Below are 21,025 nucleotides of genomic sequence, written 5' to 3'. Positions count from 1 at the left end.
TACATCTTTGTCAGTCCTTCCAGTCTCAACATGGCTTCTTCTTTATAGCCTTAGTTTTCGGAATTCTGTTATAGTTAGTCTTCAGGTGGTTTTCAGTTGTTATGCTGTAATTTAACCATAATTTTGATGTGATCATGGGAAGAGGCAATCTCAGGGTTAACCTACTTCATCATCTTGACCAGAGATCTATGTTGTTCCATTTTTCTGGGTGTTCTTACTCAGCATTTGTTCTATCTTCTTTTGATAACATCATCCCAATTTCAACATCCAATGGTGTATGATCCGATGGGACAGTTATTTAAGGCACTCTGATCAAGAGATGAGCATGTGTCACAAGGTAAGCTAGTGGGAGGGGGTGATCTCAGAGTTAAGCTACTCCACCATCGTGACTGGAAGTCCAGGTTGTTCAATTCTTTCTGAGTGACCTTACTCAGCATTTGTTCTATCTTTTTTAATAACATCATCCCAATTTCAACATCCAATGGTATATGATCTGACGGGACAGTTATTTAAGGCACTTTTATCAAGAGATGAACATGTGTCACAAGGTAAGCCAGTGGAAGTCTCTGTTCCTGGAATTTGAACTGTGAGCAGAGTGATAAAAATGGAGTGGTACTGCTGGGATGAGAATGTTGATTCTGTGGGAAAATTAGAGCTACTGGTTATTGGTCTTTCAAAGACTGTACTTTCAGCATCCTTTTAATGCTGTGAGTATTCCCATATCCTTCAAATAAATTACTTTTTTTTTTTTAACCTAAATTTGCCAGAGTTGGCCTCTGTGGCTCACAACCTAGGAACCCTCATTCTTTAAGTCTCAGCTTATGTCAGCTTTTCAGAGAGGTTTCTTGGAAAATCTTGTACATTATACATCCTTCCTTAAATCCTCAAATGCTTTTTCTGCATATACAAAGGGTGCCAAAAAAATGTATACACATTTGAAGAAAGAAAAAACTATATTAAAATTGTAATATTCAATATATACCAATAACAAAAGATGAATACAAGTCACGATTGACTTTTGTAATTATAAGAGGTGATCAAAGTGGTTACCATCAGTGTCATTTTAATACAATTTTTTCCTTTCTTAAAATGTGTATCCAAAAAATGTATGTTTTTTTGGTACCCTCTGCATTGAGATAATCTAATAGCTTTTCACTTTTAATGCATTAATATGGTGAATCATATTAATACACTTCACAATATTATCTTACATTTAAGGAATAAACACTGGTCATTTTTTTTAAAGCTTTGCCAGTTTTAGTTTATCAGTGTTTCATTTGGGATTTTTGCAAATTCATTCAAAATGAGATTGGCCTATAATTTTTCTTACTTGTACTATCTCTTCAGTTTTGGTATCAAGAGTATACTACTTTCATGGAATTAGTTGAATAGCTTTCCCTTTTGATTCTATAAAATGGTTTTTAAAAATTTTATTATCTAATTATAATTATTTTATTCTAGCATTTGAAGATGTTTTCATTGACTTCTAGTCTCTTTTGTTGTTATTGAGGAGTTAGTCTCTATTCCTCTATAGTATAGTATTTTATTTTTCTTTCCGCCTACGTAAGTACTTTTGTTTTCCTTTGATCATCTTTAAATTTCACTATAATGTACCTCAATGTGTATTTTGTGTTTCTTTAGGTTGTGTTCCCTGGTTTGAAATTGCTGTGTCATAGAAAATGTTTTTTTTTCAGCCTTTCCAGATAATGCCAATTTGTTTCCTAACATGACTGTATAGATCCGTGCTCTTCAGTTATGAATTTTTGCATGCATATTTGGTAATACCTTAGTTAGAAAGTAGACTGCCTCTCAATGCCCCAAATAAGAAAGGAAAGGTTGAATGTGTGTCAGTTAGCTGTTCTGAAGTTTCTCAATTCCTTGAGAATAAATAAACCTTTTTTGAAAAATCCTTTTGATTGATACCTGACTTTTTGTGTTTTGAACCTTTCACGCATTATCTTACAAAATACATAAACTTATTCGTTAGCTTAGAACTTGGTAAAGAAATGCGAGGTGTTTTTTTTTCTAATCTTTGGCCAAAAATTCCCTAAAACAGTTTTTAAAAGTTCTGTTTGGTAACTTTTTCAAATGTACGTACTCCATGCATGTGTTGATGTAAGAAATGTCAAAAACTGTAGAGAATTTTATGAGTTTATTTGAGCTAAACTGAAGACAACTGCTTCAGGGAACCAAGATCTCAAATGCTTTCAAGAATAATACTTTTGCAGTTTCTTTTGTACATTTGAAATTAAGAAGGGAAGTAAGGAAGATTATATGAAGGTGGGAGAAAGCAAGGGGGGGATGTGATTACAGAATAGTTACAAGATTATGTGCCCTTCAAGGGGTATTATTACTGGAATTTCAAAGGTATGTTAACCTAGATGCACAAGAATAATAGACAGGTCTGGCTTAAAATCCTGTCACCAAAGAAGCTGTGTGCCTGGGGGGTGACTACTCATCATGACCAGTGTAGTTAGGAATTTATGACCAGATCACTCTAGGAAGTTACCTTTCATAGAATCCTTTTATCATCCACGTATATGGGTTCCTGTGGATTCTTTATAGATTCTTTTCCTTCTTTTATCACAGGAATAATTTTATTTTCTCCTTTTCAAAATAAAAATAGCATTTTCTCTGATTCTAAAATTACCTTTTTTAAAAAAAAAAAAATTCTAAATATAATAATGCCTAGAGACAAAAGTTTAATGTCTTTGGTTGAGCTCAGTGCTTAAAGAGATTTCCTGCATTCTTTTCATATTCTAGGGAGAACTACTTCTAGACCATTTTAGACAATTAGCTAATTGGGTATCTTGTTTTTTTAGTTGTTATTGCTGTCTTAAAATATTTTGGAGGTAGGAAATTCTACAATGTTATATTCTGTTTGTACTTTTAGGAGGATTTGAAAAAACACCTGTCAAATGCAAAGTCCCAAATGTTCATTTTCTTTTGTTTTCATAAAGATATAATTAGTGGCTATTAGTAGCATGTGCCATGGTTAACCCCTATGTTCTTGAAAATCGTAATTATCTCCCAACCTTACCATCTAACCTACTTTGAAAACTTTAGTACGTTTTTCCAATCTATTTTCTTCCCATCTGCCTTCATTCAATACAGTGGGGAGAATAAATGCTTCTGCAGGGTGGAGCACAATTAGTCTGCCTCTAATACCAATTGTGATCTGAAGATCAGAATAGTTGGATTAAAATGTTCTGTACTCAAGGCGCTTTTATTTACAGAATAAACAAAGTTCTTTGTTCTTTTTTAACCTGTAATATGTGAACATTGTTATTATTTTTTACTTTTTTCAATGTCATGCAAGAAATCTCTGAATATAAAACCAATTTGAGAATTTGATGAAGTGCTTGTAGATATTGTAACTGTGTTTACACTAATTCCACTAGCCTTCATAGTTAATATTCCCAATTCTGAGTTTTATTTATGACTATCTTAAAGACACGACTATGTAATAAGTATTGAATGTCTAAACAACTGGTGAAATTTAAAAATATATAGAATATATAATCATAGAAGAAAACACTTTTGATGGCTTTTATTTGTTATTTTATTGTAATTTGATTTTTAAATTTTTTGTATTTAAATTTTGAGTAGGTAATATTCACAAGGTTCAAAATTCAAAGGCACAAAGGATACACAATAGAGACAGAGTCTTTCTCCCATTCCTGTGTTCCAGCCACTCAGGTCTCCTCAGCAATCACGGTTACAAGTTTCATCCAACGGTATTCTACAGGGGTTCTACGTTATAGTCCTCTCTCGCCCCTCCTTTGTTTAAAAGCCGAGGTTGAAGGATAGAAACCTGTAAAGGCCTTTTAAAGTCGTCTTAGTTTGAAGCAGAAGCAGGACCAGAATCTAGGTCTCCTGGCATTCTAATTCAGGACTCTGCATTCTTTGCACTAAACCCATTGCCTCTTAAAGTGGCTAGCAGCCGTGGATGGTCCAGTCCGGGCAATTTAAATTTCAAAGTAGCTTGTTTAGACGTTGGAACACCTGGGGCAGGGAAGGTTTATCAGAAGGGCAGTAGGGGAATAGATTTTTTGGTTCATCAAAAGGAGGCAAAGTTTTAAAAGGCTGTCCTAGGACTTAATCACATGGTTTAGCTTTTGCTGAGTCTCTGGATGGCCAGTGTCAGGCACAGAGTGCTGACGTCAGCACGGCTCCCAGCCAGGAGTGGGAGGACTCGCGTTCAGCCCGCTGGCTGCTCACACCTCTAGCAATACGACCCGGACTCGAAGGCTTTGACCTCGGTCTCATCCATCCCGAACTCAGCCTGGATACCGTGCAGAGGCAGTGAGGCGTCGTCCGTCCTCGCCTCTTCAGCGGGTCGGCTGAGTGCGGTGCAGGGAGATACGCGCTGGCACCAGAGTCAGGCCCGCCCAGGGGCAACCCGCCAGCTGGGTCTGGGGCTGCTATGGCTCAACAGCCAGAGCGGACCAGGCCGGGTGGTCCTGGTCACTAGGTCTGGTCTCCTCCTGACCCCACGGCCTCCACTCCTGGGGGCACATAGCGCTCACAGCCAATACCCTTGGCCAACCTGTTCTTCCCCCGCCAGAAGCAGATCCTTCAGCTGCGCTCCAGAAGTGTGCCCCACCCTGCCCTTCCCTCCAGGGAAGATCCGTCACGCGGCCAAGAACGCGACTCTGCAAACTGGGCATTCCTCCGAGCCCAGCGCTAGCAGGCAGAGAGACCTGGCGTGAGAGTGGGAAGGAACCTTAACAAGCAGCTCTGTAGCCCAATGGCTTTCTTCAGCCTTCGGGTGCGGGCCAATGAGGCGCGCGGGGCGGGACTTCCGCCTCATTTCTGTGTTGTCCCCGCTCCGACTCCGGGTTGTGGGGTTAGGTGCGCATCTTCAGTCATGGAGTCGGGGTAGGGACTCCTCCCGCAGCGACGCAGCCGACGACCCTGTTTATGTTGCGGGGTCAGGCTTCCAGGTAAGAACCTCTCGGACTCTCAGCGGCCGGGCGGCGGATTGTCTTCGCGGGGCCTGGCCGGGAGAACACACCCCCTCGCGGGCCCTGGAGCTCCGAGGCGGCCCCGCCGCTTAAGGTCTTTTTGGTACTTGACCCCAGGCTGCGCGCGGAGGAAATCTGGCGTTTCTCAGAAGGTTAAAAAAATAAAAATAAAAAGCCCTGCTCTGGGAAGGCCGAGTTCACCCATATTCCCATCCGGTGACTTTGTACGTAGCTAAAGTTGGTTTATCCGTTTGGCTTCTCACATTCCCCTGCTGAGGTGGCAGGAACCTGGGAAGATGTTTAGAAGATCTTCTCTTGGTCGAGTACTTGCCGCAAGTTCCGGGGCGAAATTGCTTGACTGTAGTTGCGGAGACTCTTCAATCTTTGAGAAAAAGAGGGTTGTCACCTCCTTTCTTTCTAGTCTTCACCCCCTCCTCCTACCCCCTCCCCCGCCTCACTGGAAACTCAGCTTGAAGGTGGGACGTGACTCTGCCGGGACAGATTGCACATCCCTTCCCTCTTCGAGTCAGCAGCTCGGTCAGAACGCTTATTGAGTTGACCCGCACTGATGAAAGAAATCGACCGGAGAGGAAGTGGGCAGACACGGAAGCCCAGCGATTCAAGAAGAAGTCACACAACTTTGGTGGTAGCCATTGAGTGCTCTCTGCCAGCTTTTGGTGAATTCCTCTGTTTTGTGCTGGTTTGGCAATAGTAAATTCCCGAAACTATCGTTTCATTCTCAGTTTCAGCATCGTAGGCAGCCCCTCAAGTCCTCAGTTGTTGCCCCAAACCTGCCCGACTTTTAGTGATGCTGCGGGAACAGTGAAAACTAATGCGTTTCTTTCAACAATGATCTGTTGTTCTCCAAGGAGAACATCTGCAGTTTTTGATAACAATATAAACAAGATGGGTGTGTGCCAAAGAATTCTAGTAGAGAAACATCGATTCAAGATTTAAGGAAGGTCTTTGAAGCGTTTAATCTATTTAAGGACAATTTTTAAAGGATCGAGGAGATTAGCTCCACTTTAGAGTAACAAAACTGGATTGGGCTAGCAATAAAAAAGAACTTGAAACAGGAGGTAAGTGTAGTGCAGTGCTCTAGTGCAGGGACATGGGAACGTATTCATGTATTACAGAATCAATTTAGTGGATTGACATTAACATTAGAATGAAAGAAAAGAAAAGTACATCCTATGGAGTAAGAGTAAATATTTCATGAGGCTTTTGTTTCAGTTTTATAAAACAATGTGTGTGTGAAGAGGGAGGTGTAAATGTACACCATGTTATTGTGGATTATGGCACAGCACTGGATCCCAAATTTGGGAGTCTGGCTGGGTGCAGCCTTCAGCTCTGCCACTTACTAATTCGGTGGTATTACCTGTAAATAAGGGAAGAATTGTAGGAATTAATTGAAATAAAATGTTGTTATATAGTTAAGCTTCAAAATTTTTTTTAAATGATTGGATAGCAGCCCATTTATTTCTGTGTCAGGAAAGACAACTGTTTTATTAATATATTTTTCACCTCTGCCTTTATTTGAAGCCAGCCGGCTTGATGTCTCCATGTGTTATAGTAAATCATATGGACAGAATCTTGGTTTGTGAGATTTAATACCTGAAGGGTTTGGAGTCAATTCGTATCTGTCCTTGTTTAAAACTCATTTCTCTCAAGCATTTTGGAGGGGCCTAAACTGTTACTAGCATCCAGCGCCCTTCCTTTGGTATTCTTCTGTATTCCAAAATAACATAGATTTATCAGAAGTTTTTTAGGCACGAATTTTAGCGAAGCAAGGACAGGACTAAGGGTCTGATAGGTTTATGTCTTTGAGTTAAATTGGATAGGAACCCATTTTATGTTTTATACTTCTTGCCATAGATATATACGGAATGAAATGGGTTGGTCAACTATCGTGGTATACTTCATGTTGGTATGACCTAAAAACGGTTGGTGTTTTAATAAAAAGTATGATTTTGGACATTTTAAAATCTGGGAATTAATAACGTTTAGCAGGAGGCAAAATGGGTTTGACTCAAAATAGTGTTGCACCATTTGACGTATTAGTACTACCATATGGCATTGCATATGGTAGTTTCACATGACAGAAAAGGGAAGAAAGTTGGTAAGCAGTGTTAGTTTTCTCAAAAGATGAAACAAAATTAATAGGCAAGTGAATTTCTTTTAATAAAGCATGGTGGTTAATCATTGTTAAAAAATTCGTATATTCTGCAAATATTTATTTAGCATGTAAAATACAGTATTAAGCTTTTGCAAAGCTTTTACATTACACAAACGTTGATTAGGGAACAATGAGAACATATAATTGGTATTATCAGAGTTTACATATCATAGCATATCAATAGCACCAACAGTAATAATAGCTACCATTGATGGTTAACTGTGGGCCAAATACAATTGTAAGCACTTTATATTATCTCATGTAATTCTCACTTTATCAATGTGGTAGATAGTAGTACCATTATCCCCTTTTAATAGCTGGGGGGGCGAAAGAAAGCATCACAAATACTATATAACTTGCTGAGTTCACACAGATTGTTAAGGGAGTAACTGGAATTTACAACTAGGCATTCTGACTATAAAGCCCTCTGTCTTGTGTCATGTTTTATTAAAAAAGACAGAATGCTATGGCGTTACTTTGAATTTTTTACTTGGAGGTTTGGATGACTTTGCATAAGCTCCTTTGGCCCCAGTTTCCTCAAGTCCTTCCTCAGAGATAGAATATTAAGCCATTATGTTTTTGTGGGCATTAGGATAATTTATAAAGCACTAGACAGATTATGAATCTGTCTGTTCAATAAATATATGCCTCAGCTGTTTTGCTTTCGTTGAGGATGTGGCCATTCGAAGTATTGTTAGCAGTTGGAGAAGGATGGGAGAATAAAGCTAGTTCTGCATAAGAACACTACCCCACAAAAGTACAGAGGTAGGAAAGCAGGACATTTGCCAAGGTTGTATGTTTAAGGAACAGGCTGGTAAGGATATTTGGATACAGATTATGGAGATCCTTAAATACCAGATAAGGATTTTGTACATGATTCTTACTTGAAAAGAACCCCTCTTTATGGACATTAAACTGGAACAGAAGTCCAGTGAAGGAGAGGAAGCCGGGAGGTAGGAATAACATGGAGTGTAATTACAGTAGTTCAGGCAAGAAGGATGATGGCAGGATTGTAGTGAAGGGTGTAGATCTGAGAAACGTTGACATTGACATTGGGAATGGGCTTCAGACAAATTTTTTGGGTGGATAATGGTGCTGTTTAGGATATTATGATGAAGAACAGCATTTGATGGAAGGGGATTTAGGAGGAGGATTTATGGTAGGAATTATAGTTTTGGAGCTGAGGAGTTGTTTAGATATTTGGAAATGTGAAATGGGAACTGGGAGCTTTGTGTATTCCATAAAAAGGGAAGAGACAGATGCTTACATTTTGAGGAAATGGTCTAAAGCAGTTGTCTCCGTGGAGGTCAGAGTTTCACAGAAGTGATGTGACTTGAAGAGACGCTCAGAAATGCGCATTTCTCACTTGGTAGAGAAGTACCCACCATTTTCCCTGTGACATATTTTGTATCCTGGGAGGACAAGAGGAAACGTAGTGGGGAGGACAAATTTTGGAAACCTAGTAAGGCTCCCATTTTTTATTTCAAAAGAGGGCCAGTAGATTGGAGGTTCACTAAGAAGTTGGAAAGATGCTGTGATTTTTATATAGTGCTAGGCATTTATACACATGGTTGAACTTTGAATTGTTGTAACATCTCCAGATTTTGTCATCTCCTTTGTTCCCCGCAATTGATTGACAGCAAAATCTTTAAAATCGGAGAGGCTTTGTGCTTGTTATGGGGCTACAACAAAGAGGGAACATAGAGAGATTGTATTCTACTTATAGCTAAGACTGTGGGAGAAGAACCTCAAAGGATCAGAGGAAATGGTATAGGGGAGAGGGAGAATAGAGATTCTGTGAATGAATTCCTGTGCCACCCATTCTCTGGCTTCAGTTTCCTCATTCTGTAAACCTATGATGGTAATACCAATTCAGATCTGTTGTACGAAAGAAAGAAACAAATCTGGAGACTATTTACACTTGAAAAACAACTCAGGTCTAAGTAGTAGAAGGGCCTGTAGGTTTCCTCTTTTGGCAGATTTTCTAGGGTTTGGTGCATTCGGGTGGGGTCTAATATTAAACCATATAATTTATCTGTCTCTGAACTATGTTTTAGTTCTTTGTAATGCAAGGCCAGAGTAACTGGCCAAATCAAATAAAAAATTGAACATTAGGCCACAAGCCGTAGGGCAAGGAAAGGTTTATATGTTGACACACCATTGTTGGAAATATTACTTGGATTCTACTTCTCATGGGTTTTTCTATAGCATGAATTCACTCAATAAATATTTAAGTATCCTCTATGTCAGGAACTGTTCTAGGTACTCAGAGTACATCAGTGAACTAGAGACAAAAATCCTGTCTTCATAGAGCTTGTCTTCTAGTGGGAGAAATAAGAGATATTTTAATAATGGCAAGTAATCAGATTTTCTTATACTATGTTTTTATAAAATCACTATTAAATAGATGCTGGTAATAAGAGTGCTATACCAGATTGTACCTAATTTTGTAGAACACTTTGAAGGAAGGGACTATGCCATTCTTACTCATGTGTGTCTCCCCATTTCCTTTTCTTTCCAGTGGAATGACTTTCGTGTAGTTAATACTCAGCAGATATAAAAAGTTTATGATGGGGAGAAGGAGGCCGTGTTAAGGTGGAGGCCGGATCTAAAAGAAATCAGTTTAATGTAGCAAGTATTAGGACCCATGTACTCACTACATTGAAGGTAGGGAAAAAGAAAAGGGTGCTGTGAATTGCATCGCCTGGCTTGCCTGTGAGGTTGAAATAGAAATAAGGTTATGTTGCAGCTGACAGCATCAACATTGAGGGAATTTGGGTGTTACCCTACATGCCCACTAATTAGCTGGGTGACTTTGCATAATTACCTTGACCTTTCAATTCACTTCCTCATTTGTAAAAAGAGATAGTTGGAATTTTCCAGTTTAAAAAGTCTGCTTTTAAGATTTTTTACAAAATGTCTGTTGCAGTAATGTGTCACTTTACTAATATAGATAAAATAGATCTGATCATGATCTTCCATTGAATAATCAGAATAAATTTATACTCTTAGTTAATGAACTCGATGTTTAAAAAAGATGCTTACAAAATTAATGTTATCTATTTGATGTTATTTACTAATAAGACTGCATTGTAATTTTAGAAAAATAAAGCAAAGTATAGCGTAATATGTAGTTTTCTCTTTTGTTGTTATTAGGAAAAATAAACCATAGTATTTTACACTCTAATAATGGATCTTGATAGTTATTCATACTTTCATACTTTCATTTTATAACAGCCTTTGATTGTTGTGCTAGGTACTGAGTATTTATATTGTGGTGGCACAGAGAAGGCACATAATGAGAGTCTGGAAGAGGAAAATGTTCACGTGGTTAGAGAAGAAAGACTGAGAAGGAATGGCAAGAGGTAAAGCTGGAGTCATAGGCAGAGCCAGTGTATGAAGAACTTGCTGTGCTAAGTCATAATTTAGTTCTGAACTTTATTCTGAAAGTCATTTAATCTGTTAAGGAATTTCATGCAGGGAGTAACATGTTAAGGCATTTTTATATTTACTTCAACTCATATATTCCTCTATTATCTAGATCCAAACATTTTTATCACTCCAAAAGAACACCCTGTACCCATTTAAGCGGTTCTCCCCATTACCCGCTGCCTCCAGCCCCTGGCAACCACCAGTTTGCTTTTGTTTCATACGGATTTCCTGAGCATCTCATATTTATTCTGGAAATCTCATATAAATGGAGTCAAACAACTTGTGACCTTTTGTATCTGCTTTTTTCACTTAGCATACTGTTTTTGAGGTTCTTCCATCTGTTGCAAGCTATATTGTTATATGTATCAGTACTTTCCTTTTTACGGTTGTCATTTTATTGTATAGTATTCACCACATTTTATCCTCTCGTCTGTTGGTAGACATTTGAGTTTTTTCCACTCTTTGGTTAGTGTGAATATTGTTGCTGTGATTCAGGTACAAGGATTTATTTGCATGCCTGATTTTCATTTCTTTTGGATATATACAAGGAGTACAATTGCTGGATCGTATGGTAATCCTATGTTTAGCCGTTTGAGGACTCGCCAGACTGTTTTTCACAGTGATCGAACCATTTTACGTTCCCACTGGCAGTGTACGAGGGTTCCAGCTTCTCTGCATTGTTGTCACCAATACTGTTCTGTTTTTTAAAAAAATTAATATTATTGCCATCTTTATGGGTATAAAGTGGTATCTCACTGTGGTTTTGTTTTGGCATTCACTAATGATGTTGAGCATCTTTTTGTGTGCTTGTTGGTCATTTGTACTCGTATATCGTCTTTGGAGAAATGTCTATTCCAGTTCTTTGCACATTTTTAAATTGGCTTGTTTGCCTTTTGGGGTTGTGTTTTTATATATTCTGGATTCTAGACCCATATCAGATATATGATTTGCAAATATTTTCTCCCATTGTGTGGGTTGTCTTTTCATTTTCTCAATAATGCCTTTTGATGCATAAAAGTTTTAAATTTTGATGAAGCCCAGTTTATTTTTGTTGCTCATGCTTGTGGTGTCACATGTCTAAGAATCCATTGTTGAATCCAAAGTCATGAAGATTTACCGCTATGTTTTCTTCTAACCCCTTATCTGATGTCATTGGTGAATATCTTCTCCGTTTTGTAGGTTTGTTTTGTTGATGGTTTCTTTTGCTGTGCAAAACTTCTTAATTTGATGTAGTCCCATTTGTTTATTTTTTTCTTTTCTTGCCCCTTGCCCAAGGAGACATATCCAAAAAGATATTGCTAAGACTGATGTCAGACAATTTACTGCTAATATGTTCTTGTAGGACTCTTATGTTTTCAGGTCTTACATTTAAGCCTTTAATCCATTTTAGTTTATTTTTTTATATGGTGTAAGAACCTGGTCCAATTTCATTTTTTTGCTTGTGTCTGTTTAGTTTTGCCAACATCACTTATTGAAGAGACTGTCTTTATCCCATTGTATATCCTTTTTTTCTTTGTTATAGGTTAATTGACCACATAAGTGAGGATTTATTTTTGGCTTCTCTATTCCATTGTTCTATATATCTGTTTTTATGCCATTATGATACTGTTTTGATTATTGTAGCTTTGTAGTAAAATTTTAAATCTGGGAGTGTGATACCTCCCACTTTGTTCTTTCTCAAGGTTTCTTTAACTATTTGGGGTCTTTTGTGGTTCCATGTAAATTTTAGGGTAAGTTGTTCTAGTTCTGAGAAGAATGCCGTTGTTATTTTATTAGGAATTGCATTGAATCTGTATAGTGCATTAGGTAGTAAAGACATTTTAACAATATTACTCCTTTCAGTCTAGAAGATGGTTTATTTTTCCATTTATTTGTATCCTCTTCAATTTCTTTTTTTAGTGTTGTATAAGTTTTCAGAGTACAGGTCTTTCACCACTTCGTTAAATTTTTCCTAGGTATTTTATACTTTTTGATGGAATTGTTCTCTTAATTTCTCCTTTTGATTATCCATTATTGATGTATAGAAACACAAGAGATTTCTTTATATTGATTTTTGTGTCCTGCAACTTTACTGAATTCATTTATTAGGTATAATAGTTTTTGGTGGAGTCTTTAGGGTTTTCTATGCATAGTATCATGTCTACAAATAATGAAAGTTTTACTTCTTCCTTTCTGATTTGGATCTGTTTTATTTCTTTTTCTTGTCTGATCGCTGTGGCGAGGACTTACAATACTATGTTGAACTGAAGTGGTGATAGTGGGCAACCTTGTCTTGTCCCTGATCTCGAAGGAAAACCTTTCAGCTTTTCAGCATTGAGTATTACATCTGTTGTGGATTTGTCTCTTATAGCTTTTATTATGCTGAGGTATGTTTCTTCTATACCCACTTTGTTGAGAGTATCATAAAAGAAGGTTGACCTTTGTCAAATGCTTTTTCTGCATCTATTGAGATGATTCTATGGTTTTTATCCTTTATTTTGTTAATGTGATATATCGTGTTGATTTTATGGATGTTTGAATTATCCTTGCAATCCTGGGATAAATCTCACTTGGTCATGGTGTATAATTCTTTTAATGTGTTATTGAGTCCAGTTTGTTAATGTTTTGTTGAGAATTTTTGCATCTATGTTCATCAAGGACATTGGCCTGTAATATTTATTTTGGTAATGTCTTTAGTTTTGTTATTAGGGTAATGATGACTTAATAAAATGAGTTTGGAAGCATTCCTTCATTTTGAAATAGTTTAAGGAGGATAGGTATTAATTTTTCTTTAGATGTTTGGTAGAATTCACCTATGAAGCCATGTGGTCCTGTACTTTTGTTTGTTGGGAATTTTTGATTACTGCTTTTATTTTATTGGTCGTAATTGGTATATTTAGATTTTCAGTTTTTCTTGGTTCAGTCTTGGAAGGTTATATGCTTCTAGAAGTTTATCTATTTCTTCTAGATGGTCAAATTTTTTGGCATATAATTGTAGTATTAATGATTCTTTATATTTGTGTGGTGTTGGTTGTAACTTCTATTTCATTTATGATTTTATTTGGGCTCCTTTTTTCTTGATGAGTTTGCTAAAGGTTTGTCAATTTTGTTTATTTTCTAAGAACCAGCTCTTAGTTTCATTGATCTTTTCTATTGTTTTTTAAAATTTCTATCTAGTTTATTTCTGTTCTGATCTTAATTATTTCCTTGTTTTTGGTTTTTTTTGTTGTTGTTGTTTTTTTGTTGTCCTTATTTTTCTAATCAGTTAGGAGTAGAGTTAGATTGTTTATTTGGGAATTTTCTTGTTTCTTGAGGCAGGCCCATGTGGCTATAAACTTTCCTCTTATATGCTTTTGCTGCATCCCATACGTTTTGAAATTGTGTTTTCATTTTTATTTGTCTGAAGGTAGTTTTTGATTTTCTGTTTGATTTCCTCTTTGATCTATTGGTTATTTAGTAACACGTTGTTTAGTCTACATATACACACACACATTGTCCCACCCCTTCCCCCACTCCCACCCCCAGTTTTCTTTCTGCAGTTGATTTCTAGTTTCATGCCATTGTGGTCAGGAAAGATTCTTGATATAGTTTCAGTCTTCTTGAATTTATTGAGGCTCATTTTGTGGCCTGTTCTGTAATCTATTCTGGAGAATGTTCCATGTGTACTTCAAAAAAATGTGTATTCTGCAGTTTTTGGATGAAATATTCTATAAATATTTATTAAGTAAATCTCATCTAATGTGCCATTTATGGCCATTATTTCCTTATTAATTTTCTGTCTGGATGATCTGTCCACTGGTGTGAGTGGGATATTAAAACCTATTCTATCAAATGTATGGTGATGGAAAGAGAACTGACCCTGGGTGGTGAACACACAATGTGATATATAGATGATGTACTACTGAATTGTACACCTGAAATCTATGTAACTTTACTAACAATTGTCACCCCAATGAACTTTAATTAAAAAAACAAACCTATTCTATTATTGTATTATTATGGATTTCTTCTTTTATGCTGATTAATATTTGCTTTACATATTTACGTGCTCCTATGTTGGGTGCATTGATATTTATGATTGTTATATCCTCTTCTTGGATTGACCCTTTTCTAGTTATGTAATGGCCTTTTTCTTTCTTTTTTTTTTTTTTTTTTTACATTTTTTAAAATGTTTTATTTGTGTGAGTATTGCTGCCCTAGCTTTCTTTTTGTTTCTGTTTGCATGGAATATCTTTTCCCATCCCTTCACTTTCGGCACATATGTGTTTTCGATTTGAAGTGGGTTTCTTGTAAGTGGCATATAGATGGACCATTTTTTTAATCCAGTCAGTCACCCTATGTCTTTTTATTGGAGCATTTAATCCATTTACATTTAAAGTAATTATTGGTAAGTGTGTATTTGGTGCCATTTTATTAATTTCTTTTAGGTTGTTTTTATAGTTCTCCTCCGTTCTTTTCTTTTTCTCTTGTTCTCTTCCCTTGTGGTTTGCTGGTTTTCTTTAGTGTTTTGTTTGGGTTCCTTTCTCTTTATTCTTTGTACATCTCTTGTAGGTTTTTGGGTTGTGGTTACCATGTGGTTTATGTATATCATTCTGTAATTACAGCAGGCTATTTTAAGCCGATAGGTATTTAAGTTAGAATATATTCTAAAAGGACTACATTTTTACTCCCCCCTCCACATTTTATATTTTTGATGCCTTATTTTACCTCTTTTAGTCTTCTGTATCTCCTAATTACTTATTATACTTTGAGTTGAGTTTGGTACTTTTTCCTTTTAACTTTTGTTATATCTTTTTTTTTTTTAAAGATTTTATTGGGGGCAGGGAACAGGACTTTATTGGGGAACAGTGTGTACTTCTAGGTCTTTTTCCCAAGTCAAGTTGTTGTCCTTTCAATCTTAGTTGTGGAGGGTGCCGTTCAGCTTCACGTTGTTGTCCTTTCAGTCTTAGTTGTGGAGGACGCAGCTCAGCTCCAGGTCCAGTTCCCATTTCTAGTTGCAGGGGGCACAGCCTACCACTCGAACCAGCAACCTTGTGGTTGAGAGGACGCACTTTAACCAACTGAGCCATCCTGGAGCTCAGCGGCAGCTCAGCTTGAGGTGCCGTGTTCAATCTTAGTTGCGGGGGTGCTGCCCACCATCCCTTGCGGGAGTCGAGGAAATTGAACTGGCAACCTTGTGGTTGAGAGCCCACTGGCCTATGTGGGAATTGAACCGGCAGCCTTCGGAGTTAGAAGCATGGAGCTCTAACCGCCTGAGCCACCGGGCCGGCCCCTGTTATATCTTTTAAAATGTCTGGTTCATTGTATTTATTTTTCTTTTTCATATTTTCTTATTTCTGGTTATGGCCTTTACTTTTCTGCTTAAAGAAGATCCTTTAACATTTCTTATAAAGCTGGTTTAATGATAATAGTTTTTGCTAGTTTGGGAAACTCTTTATCCTTCAATTTTGAATAATAGCCTTGCTGAGTAAATTATTCTAAGTTTCTTTCCTTCAGCACTTTACAGATGTCCTGCCACTCCCTTCTGGCCTGTAAAGTTGTGGCTGAAAAATCAGCTTATAGCCTTATGGGGCATCTTTTGTATAGAATTGTTTGTTTTCCTCTTCTTTCAAGATTGTTTGTTGTTTTAATGGTAGCAGCATGGTTTATTAAGCTGTGTGTTAGTACAAGCATTGGGGCTTGCCCCTCGTGCTCTGGTTGTAGAAAGCCTGGACGTTCTGCCAGTTCTTTTTGAGCAATGACACAGGAAATTGAGAGCTAAGTAGATGTTGTACATAAGCTCTTCATTTATCATCTTCATATGGCAGCTGCCACTGCCAGACATGGGGCCTTCTTCTGGGACTTGACTACGGATTTCACTTCATCGACTTTGGCCACCATGTTCTCATTGTGGGTCAGCAAGGAAGGGAACTTGCCGGCCTTGATTGGAGACTCTGAAGCCAAAAATGCATCACACTTCTTGGCCAGCTTCTTGACCGACTTCTCATTCTTGTTGAGTTTTTTCAGGGCCTCAATGTCCATGTGGGGAATATCTACCGCCTTAGCCTCATCACAGTGCTGCTGGTCCCCAGAACATAGACAGAGAACTGGGAGTGGAGGGTGAATTTAAGCCTGATGGTGCCCGAGAAGCATCTGTTCTTCATAGTTCTTCAAGCTGATCTGCAGCTCCATTGTCTCCAAAAACTGGCGCTTTGCACTGGTTTTCATGCAGGACTTCCCGCACCACCTTGTAGAAGGTATCACGGGAGACTTTGCTGCTCGTGGGGCCTTGTGCTGCAAAAACCAGAAAAGAATCAATATTGTACTTTAACTTTTGCCATTTGAATTACAAATGGTGTGGTTCTTGTTGGGTTCGTCTTGTTTGGATGCTTCATGGACCTGGATGTCTGTTTTCTGTCCCAGGTTAATAATGTTTTCAGTCAGTATTTCTTTAAATAAAGTTTCTGTTCCTTTCACTCTTTCTTCTCCTTCAGGGATCTCTATAATGTGAATATTTATATGCTTGATGTTATCCCAGAAATCCCTTAATCTATCCTCATGTTTTTGAAATTCTTTTTTGCTGTTTCGATTGGTTGATTTTTACTAGTCTGCGAAAATCTGTCTTCCAGACTAGTCTCCTTCTGTATTAGCTAATCTGATGAGCTAATGTATTTTTTATTGCCGTTATTGTATTCAGCTCTGCTTGGTTCTTTATTATACTTTCTAACTGTTGAAATTGTCCCTAAGTTTCTCTATTCCACTCTCAAGTTTGGTGAGCATTCTTATGACTATTTCTTTGAATTCTTTATATTTCTGCTTCCTTAGGGTTTTTCCTGGGGATTTTTCTTGTTCCTTCATTTGAAAGATATTCTATGTTTTCATTTTTTTTTTTTTTACTTTCCAGGTTTACTTATATGAGTTAGACAAAATAGCTCTCTCTCCCAGTCTTGAAAACAATGGCCTTGTGTAGAAGTGGCCTTGATGTGGGCTGTGTGTGCTGGGTGCCTTTGGCAGGGAGTTGGAGCTGAAGTGCCTCTGCTGCCTGGGGTTGGAGTGGCCCAGGCGGGAGGCCAGGTGCAGGGATAGAGCTCTGTTCATCCTGTTGCTCCCTTTGTCTAGGGCCATAACTGGCTGGGCAATGTCTCCAGGACTGCTCTGCCGGGCCCTTGCAGGTGGGCCAGAGCACCTGGGTAAAGTTCCCGCCTGCTCTGTGGGGGTGGAGGGGGATGTAGGTCATGGCTCTCACTGGCACCTGTATTCCCAACAATCCCTGCTGTTCTCGGAGAGCTCCCGCCCTCCCCTCCCGTCGCTTTTATACCGTCTCTCTTGTTTGTTTTATAGAGAGCGATCTTGTGTAGAAGTGACCTGTGTAGGTTGTGTTGTATGTGCTGGGTAGTTCTGACAGGTTGGGTGAAGCTGGGCAGTGGCGTATGTCCCTGGGGCACTGGCTTGCTCGGCTGGAGTGCCTGCGGGCACGGAGGCCCGGGTGTGGTGACGCCCTGTTGCTTCTTCTTGCTCCTTTTGTTTGCAGTGGCGGGGATTGCCCTGTGGTGACCTTGCAGGTCGGCAGAGCACCCTCACAGAGGTGCCCCTCGCCCTGTGGAGGTGGAGCGGGATGTACACAGTGGTGTTCACTGGCATCCTCAGTCTGGAGAGTTCCCGCAGCTCACTGAGAATGCCCCAGTTTCCCAGCCTTCTCTGTTATCTTCTCTCCGTTGTCGAGAAGCAGTTCATTTGTACTTCAGTTGTCCCAGAGGAGTAATTGCTCTCTCGACGTGCGTATTTCAGTGTGCTCACGGTGGCGGCGAGCTCAACAGCCTCCTGCTGCCACCGTCTTGGACATCCGTGATTCACTTTATTCATGGGTATTGTGTTTTGGATACCTAAACATAACTATAATTGTTTTTTAAATTTCATTTTTGGATTGTTCATTGCTGATGTATAGAAACAACTGGTTTTTGTGTATAGCATTAATTGCTTTTAACAGTCATTTATTTAGGTAAATAAGAAAGTGCAACACTAAAGAATCTTGATCTTGATGATGTGTGATTATTCTGGATGTGAATAATATGGGGTGTCCTTTTAGCATGGTGTTAAATGATTACTTAATTATACTTATGCTATTGTATTTCAGGTAACATATTACATGTACTTGGCTATTAAAATAGAAGGTAGAACATTTTATTTTCTTTAAGCTTAGAGAAAAGTATGAATATAATAATTCATTTTAAAAGTTATTATTATTATTGACTTAATTCTGATGTTACAGTGAAAGCCTTAGAGATAAAACGTATTTATCCCCAAATCTGGTTTAGAGATTCATGAATGATAAAAATAAGATTGGAATGGAAGATGATTTGAATATATAAATTATCATTAATATACTTTAGTTTACTTTGCTTAGTTTTCCTTGAAAGAAGTTTTTAAATTTAGCCTTAAAATTTCATTATGAATAGACATGTGAACAATTTCAACCAGTAATTAAAGAAATGCAAATTTTTACAATAACTGGATACCCTAGAAAGGCTGGCATTTCATGACACAGAGCGGTATTTGAATCCTGGATCCACTATTTAAGAGGTGTCATTGGGCAAGTTACTTAAAAAATAAGAGCGGATATTTATAAAGTGCTTGATATAAGAACTTGATATAGGCACTATTATATGTTATTAATGTAACTCTCAGTTTCCTATCTTTGTGGAAAAATAGTAGAACCTACCTCTGTTAATAGTGTTGTGAGGATTAAAGGCAGTAATGCATGTTCAGTACTTTGCCAGAGTGTAGTAAGCATTCAAGAAACATTAGCTGTTTTTATCATTTGTAACTTCATCTAACACCAACAATGATGAGAAAAGGGTAATCAGTGCAATGAAATGCACATTTATATGGAAATACAAAGAGGGACACTTTTTCTAGACAGCATTTTGGCAATGTGTATAAAGTTTAAAAATCTTTCTTTGGCATTGTGATTCCACATCTAGGAATCAATCCTGAGAAAATAATGAGAGATGTGGAAAGAGATTTATATTTATCATAGAATTATTTGTTATTTATTACAGAATTTGTAGTTGGGTTCAATTTAAGATTGAACAGTAGGGGAATAGGCAAAGACATGAGTTAGCCGTATAATGTGACGTTAAGCAGCTGTTAACATAATGCTTATGAAGAGTTTTAATAACAAGGGAAAATGATACAACTTTAAGTAAAAGCATGCAAATCATAATACAGTGTGGTACAAATGATATAAAATATGCATGGGAAGAAGACTCACTCATGGTTGGATCAGAGAATGAGAAGCACTGTGAGTGAGATGAGTGATGTAGAAGATGAGATTAGACTTCAAGAAATTCTGACGGCTGGTTAAGAAGTATATTACGAGGCTGTTGCCTTTGTGCCTTGTATGTTAGGTGAGGGGGGCCCATTATAGGTCAGCTGGGCGGCAGTGCGGAAGGAGAGCTGAAAGTGTGGCTGGGAGAGCAAGATTATATTAGAACCTGTGAAAACAAACTATAACACACGAGGACAAATACTCATGTTACCTGTAAATGTTAACATTATGGGTAACCAATATTTCATCTGTACCTTCCAATGAGCATTATTTTTAGTATTAGAAGAAAAGCCATAAACATTTTTAGATACCAACATAATGAATAATGTATGAAGATTAGAGGCTAATTACAGTGGCATTAACTTAAGTCAGTAAATGATGGAGCCAGGATTAGACCTTTGATCTCTTATATTACATTTCTCATTATAGTCTTTGCCATTATACTTTAAAAGCTAAATTCAGTTTGCCAGGTTCTGAGAGAAATCACAGTGATTTTTATAGCTGGTAAATTTTCAGTTATCTCCACTAGTAACATTTAGACAAGCCTCAACTAATTTATTTTGAATTTTGGAAGACATTCTATTATTAAAATAAAATATTTTTTATTTTGCTGGAATCACAAAGTACCAGAAAAGTTGTAAGATCAGTATAGAGACCTTCCCCCCACGCCCACCTTAATCATTTGGTAGTAAGTTGACCTGATGCTCTATATTCACTAAATACTTGAGTGTAAGATTCCTACAAACAGGGATATTTTCCTTGGAGAAATGGCTCATTTCAGGGCTGGGTCAGGAAAAAGTACAGGATGGGACTGGAAAATCTTGTGCCGGAAAACAATAAGTGTTCCAGAATGATGGGAACATGTCAAAAACACACGGGGGCCTTTTGAATGGGCCTCGTCTGGCCAAACTGGGAACAATTGGGCATCCAAATAATAACTACTATATTATAAAACATTGAATAAAACAGCAATCCATACTATATAAATGAATGAATTGAAATTTTGATGAGAAATGGGATACTTACTGTAGTAGACAGAATAATGATCCCCCTTTCCCCGAAAAGATGTCCATATCCTAATACCTGGAAGCTGTGAATATGTTACCTTATATGGCAAAAGGAACTTTGCAAGTAGTTAAGGACTTTTGGGTGAGAAGATTATTC

The 21,025-nt window shown here is 37.8% G+C and overlaps 1 protein-coding gene and 1 pseudogene across 3 annotated transcripts in view; one reads left to right on the top strand and one right to left on the bottom strand.

The window, feature by feature from the left end:
• Nucleotides 1-4,182: 4,182 nt before the first annotated feature.
• RNF13 (ring finger protein 13) overlaps nucleotides 4,183-21,025 on the top strand; it is a 136,351-nt gene continuing 119,508 nt past the window's right edge. Inside the window, exon 1 of one of the 3 annotated variants that reach the window (XM_019748856.3) lies at nucleotides 4,183-4,946. In XM_019748856.3, coding sequence (XP_019604415.3) covers nucleotides 4,782-4,946 — 165 coding nt within the window. In that variant the 5' untranslated portion in view covers nucleotides 4,183-4,781. The remainder of the gene's footprint in view (nucleotides 4,947-21,025) is intronic. The other 2 variants (XM_088794063.1, XM_074333758.2) reach the window with 2 other exon arrangements.
• On the bottom strand, nucleotides 15,631-18,174 carry LOC141567896 (large ribosomal subunit protein uL1 pseudogene; annotated as a pseudogene).

The sequence above is a fragment of the Rhinolophus sinicus genome, chromosome 17, assembly GCF_057876585.1.
Source record: "Rhinolophus sinicus isolate RSI-liver-muscle chromosome 17, RSI-T2T, whole genome shotgun sequence".
Taxonomy (NCBI): domain Eukaryota; kingdom Metazoa; phylum Chordata; class Mammalia; order Chiroptera; family Rhinolophidae; genus Rhinolophus; species Rhinolophus sinicus.
This window is presented reverse-complemented; position numbering and strand designations above follow the sequence as displayed.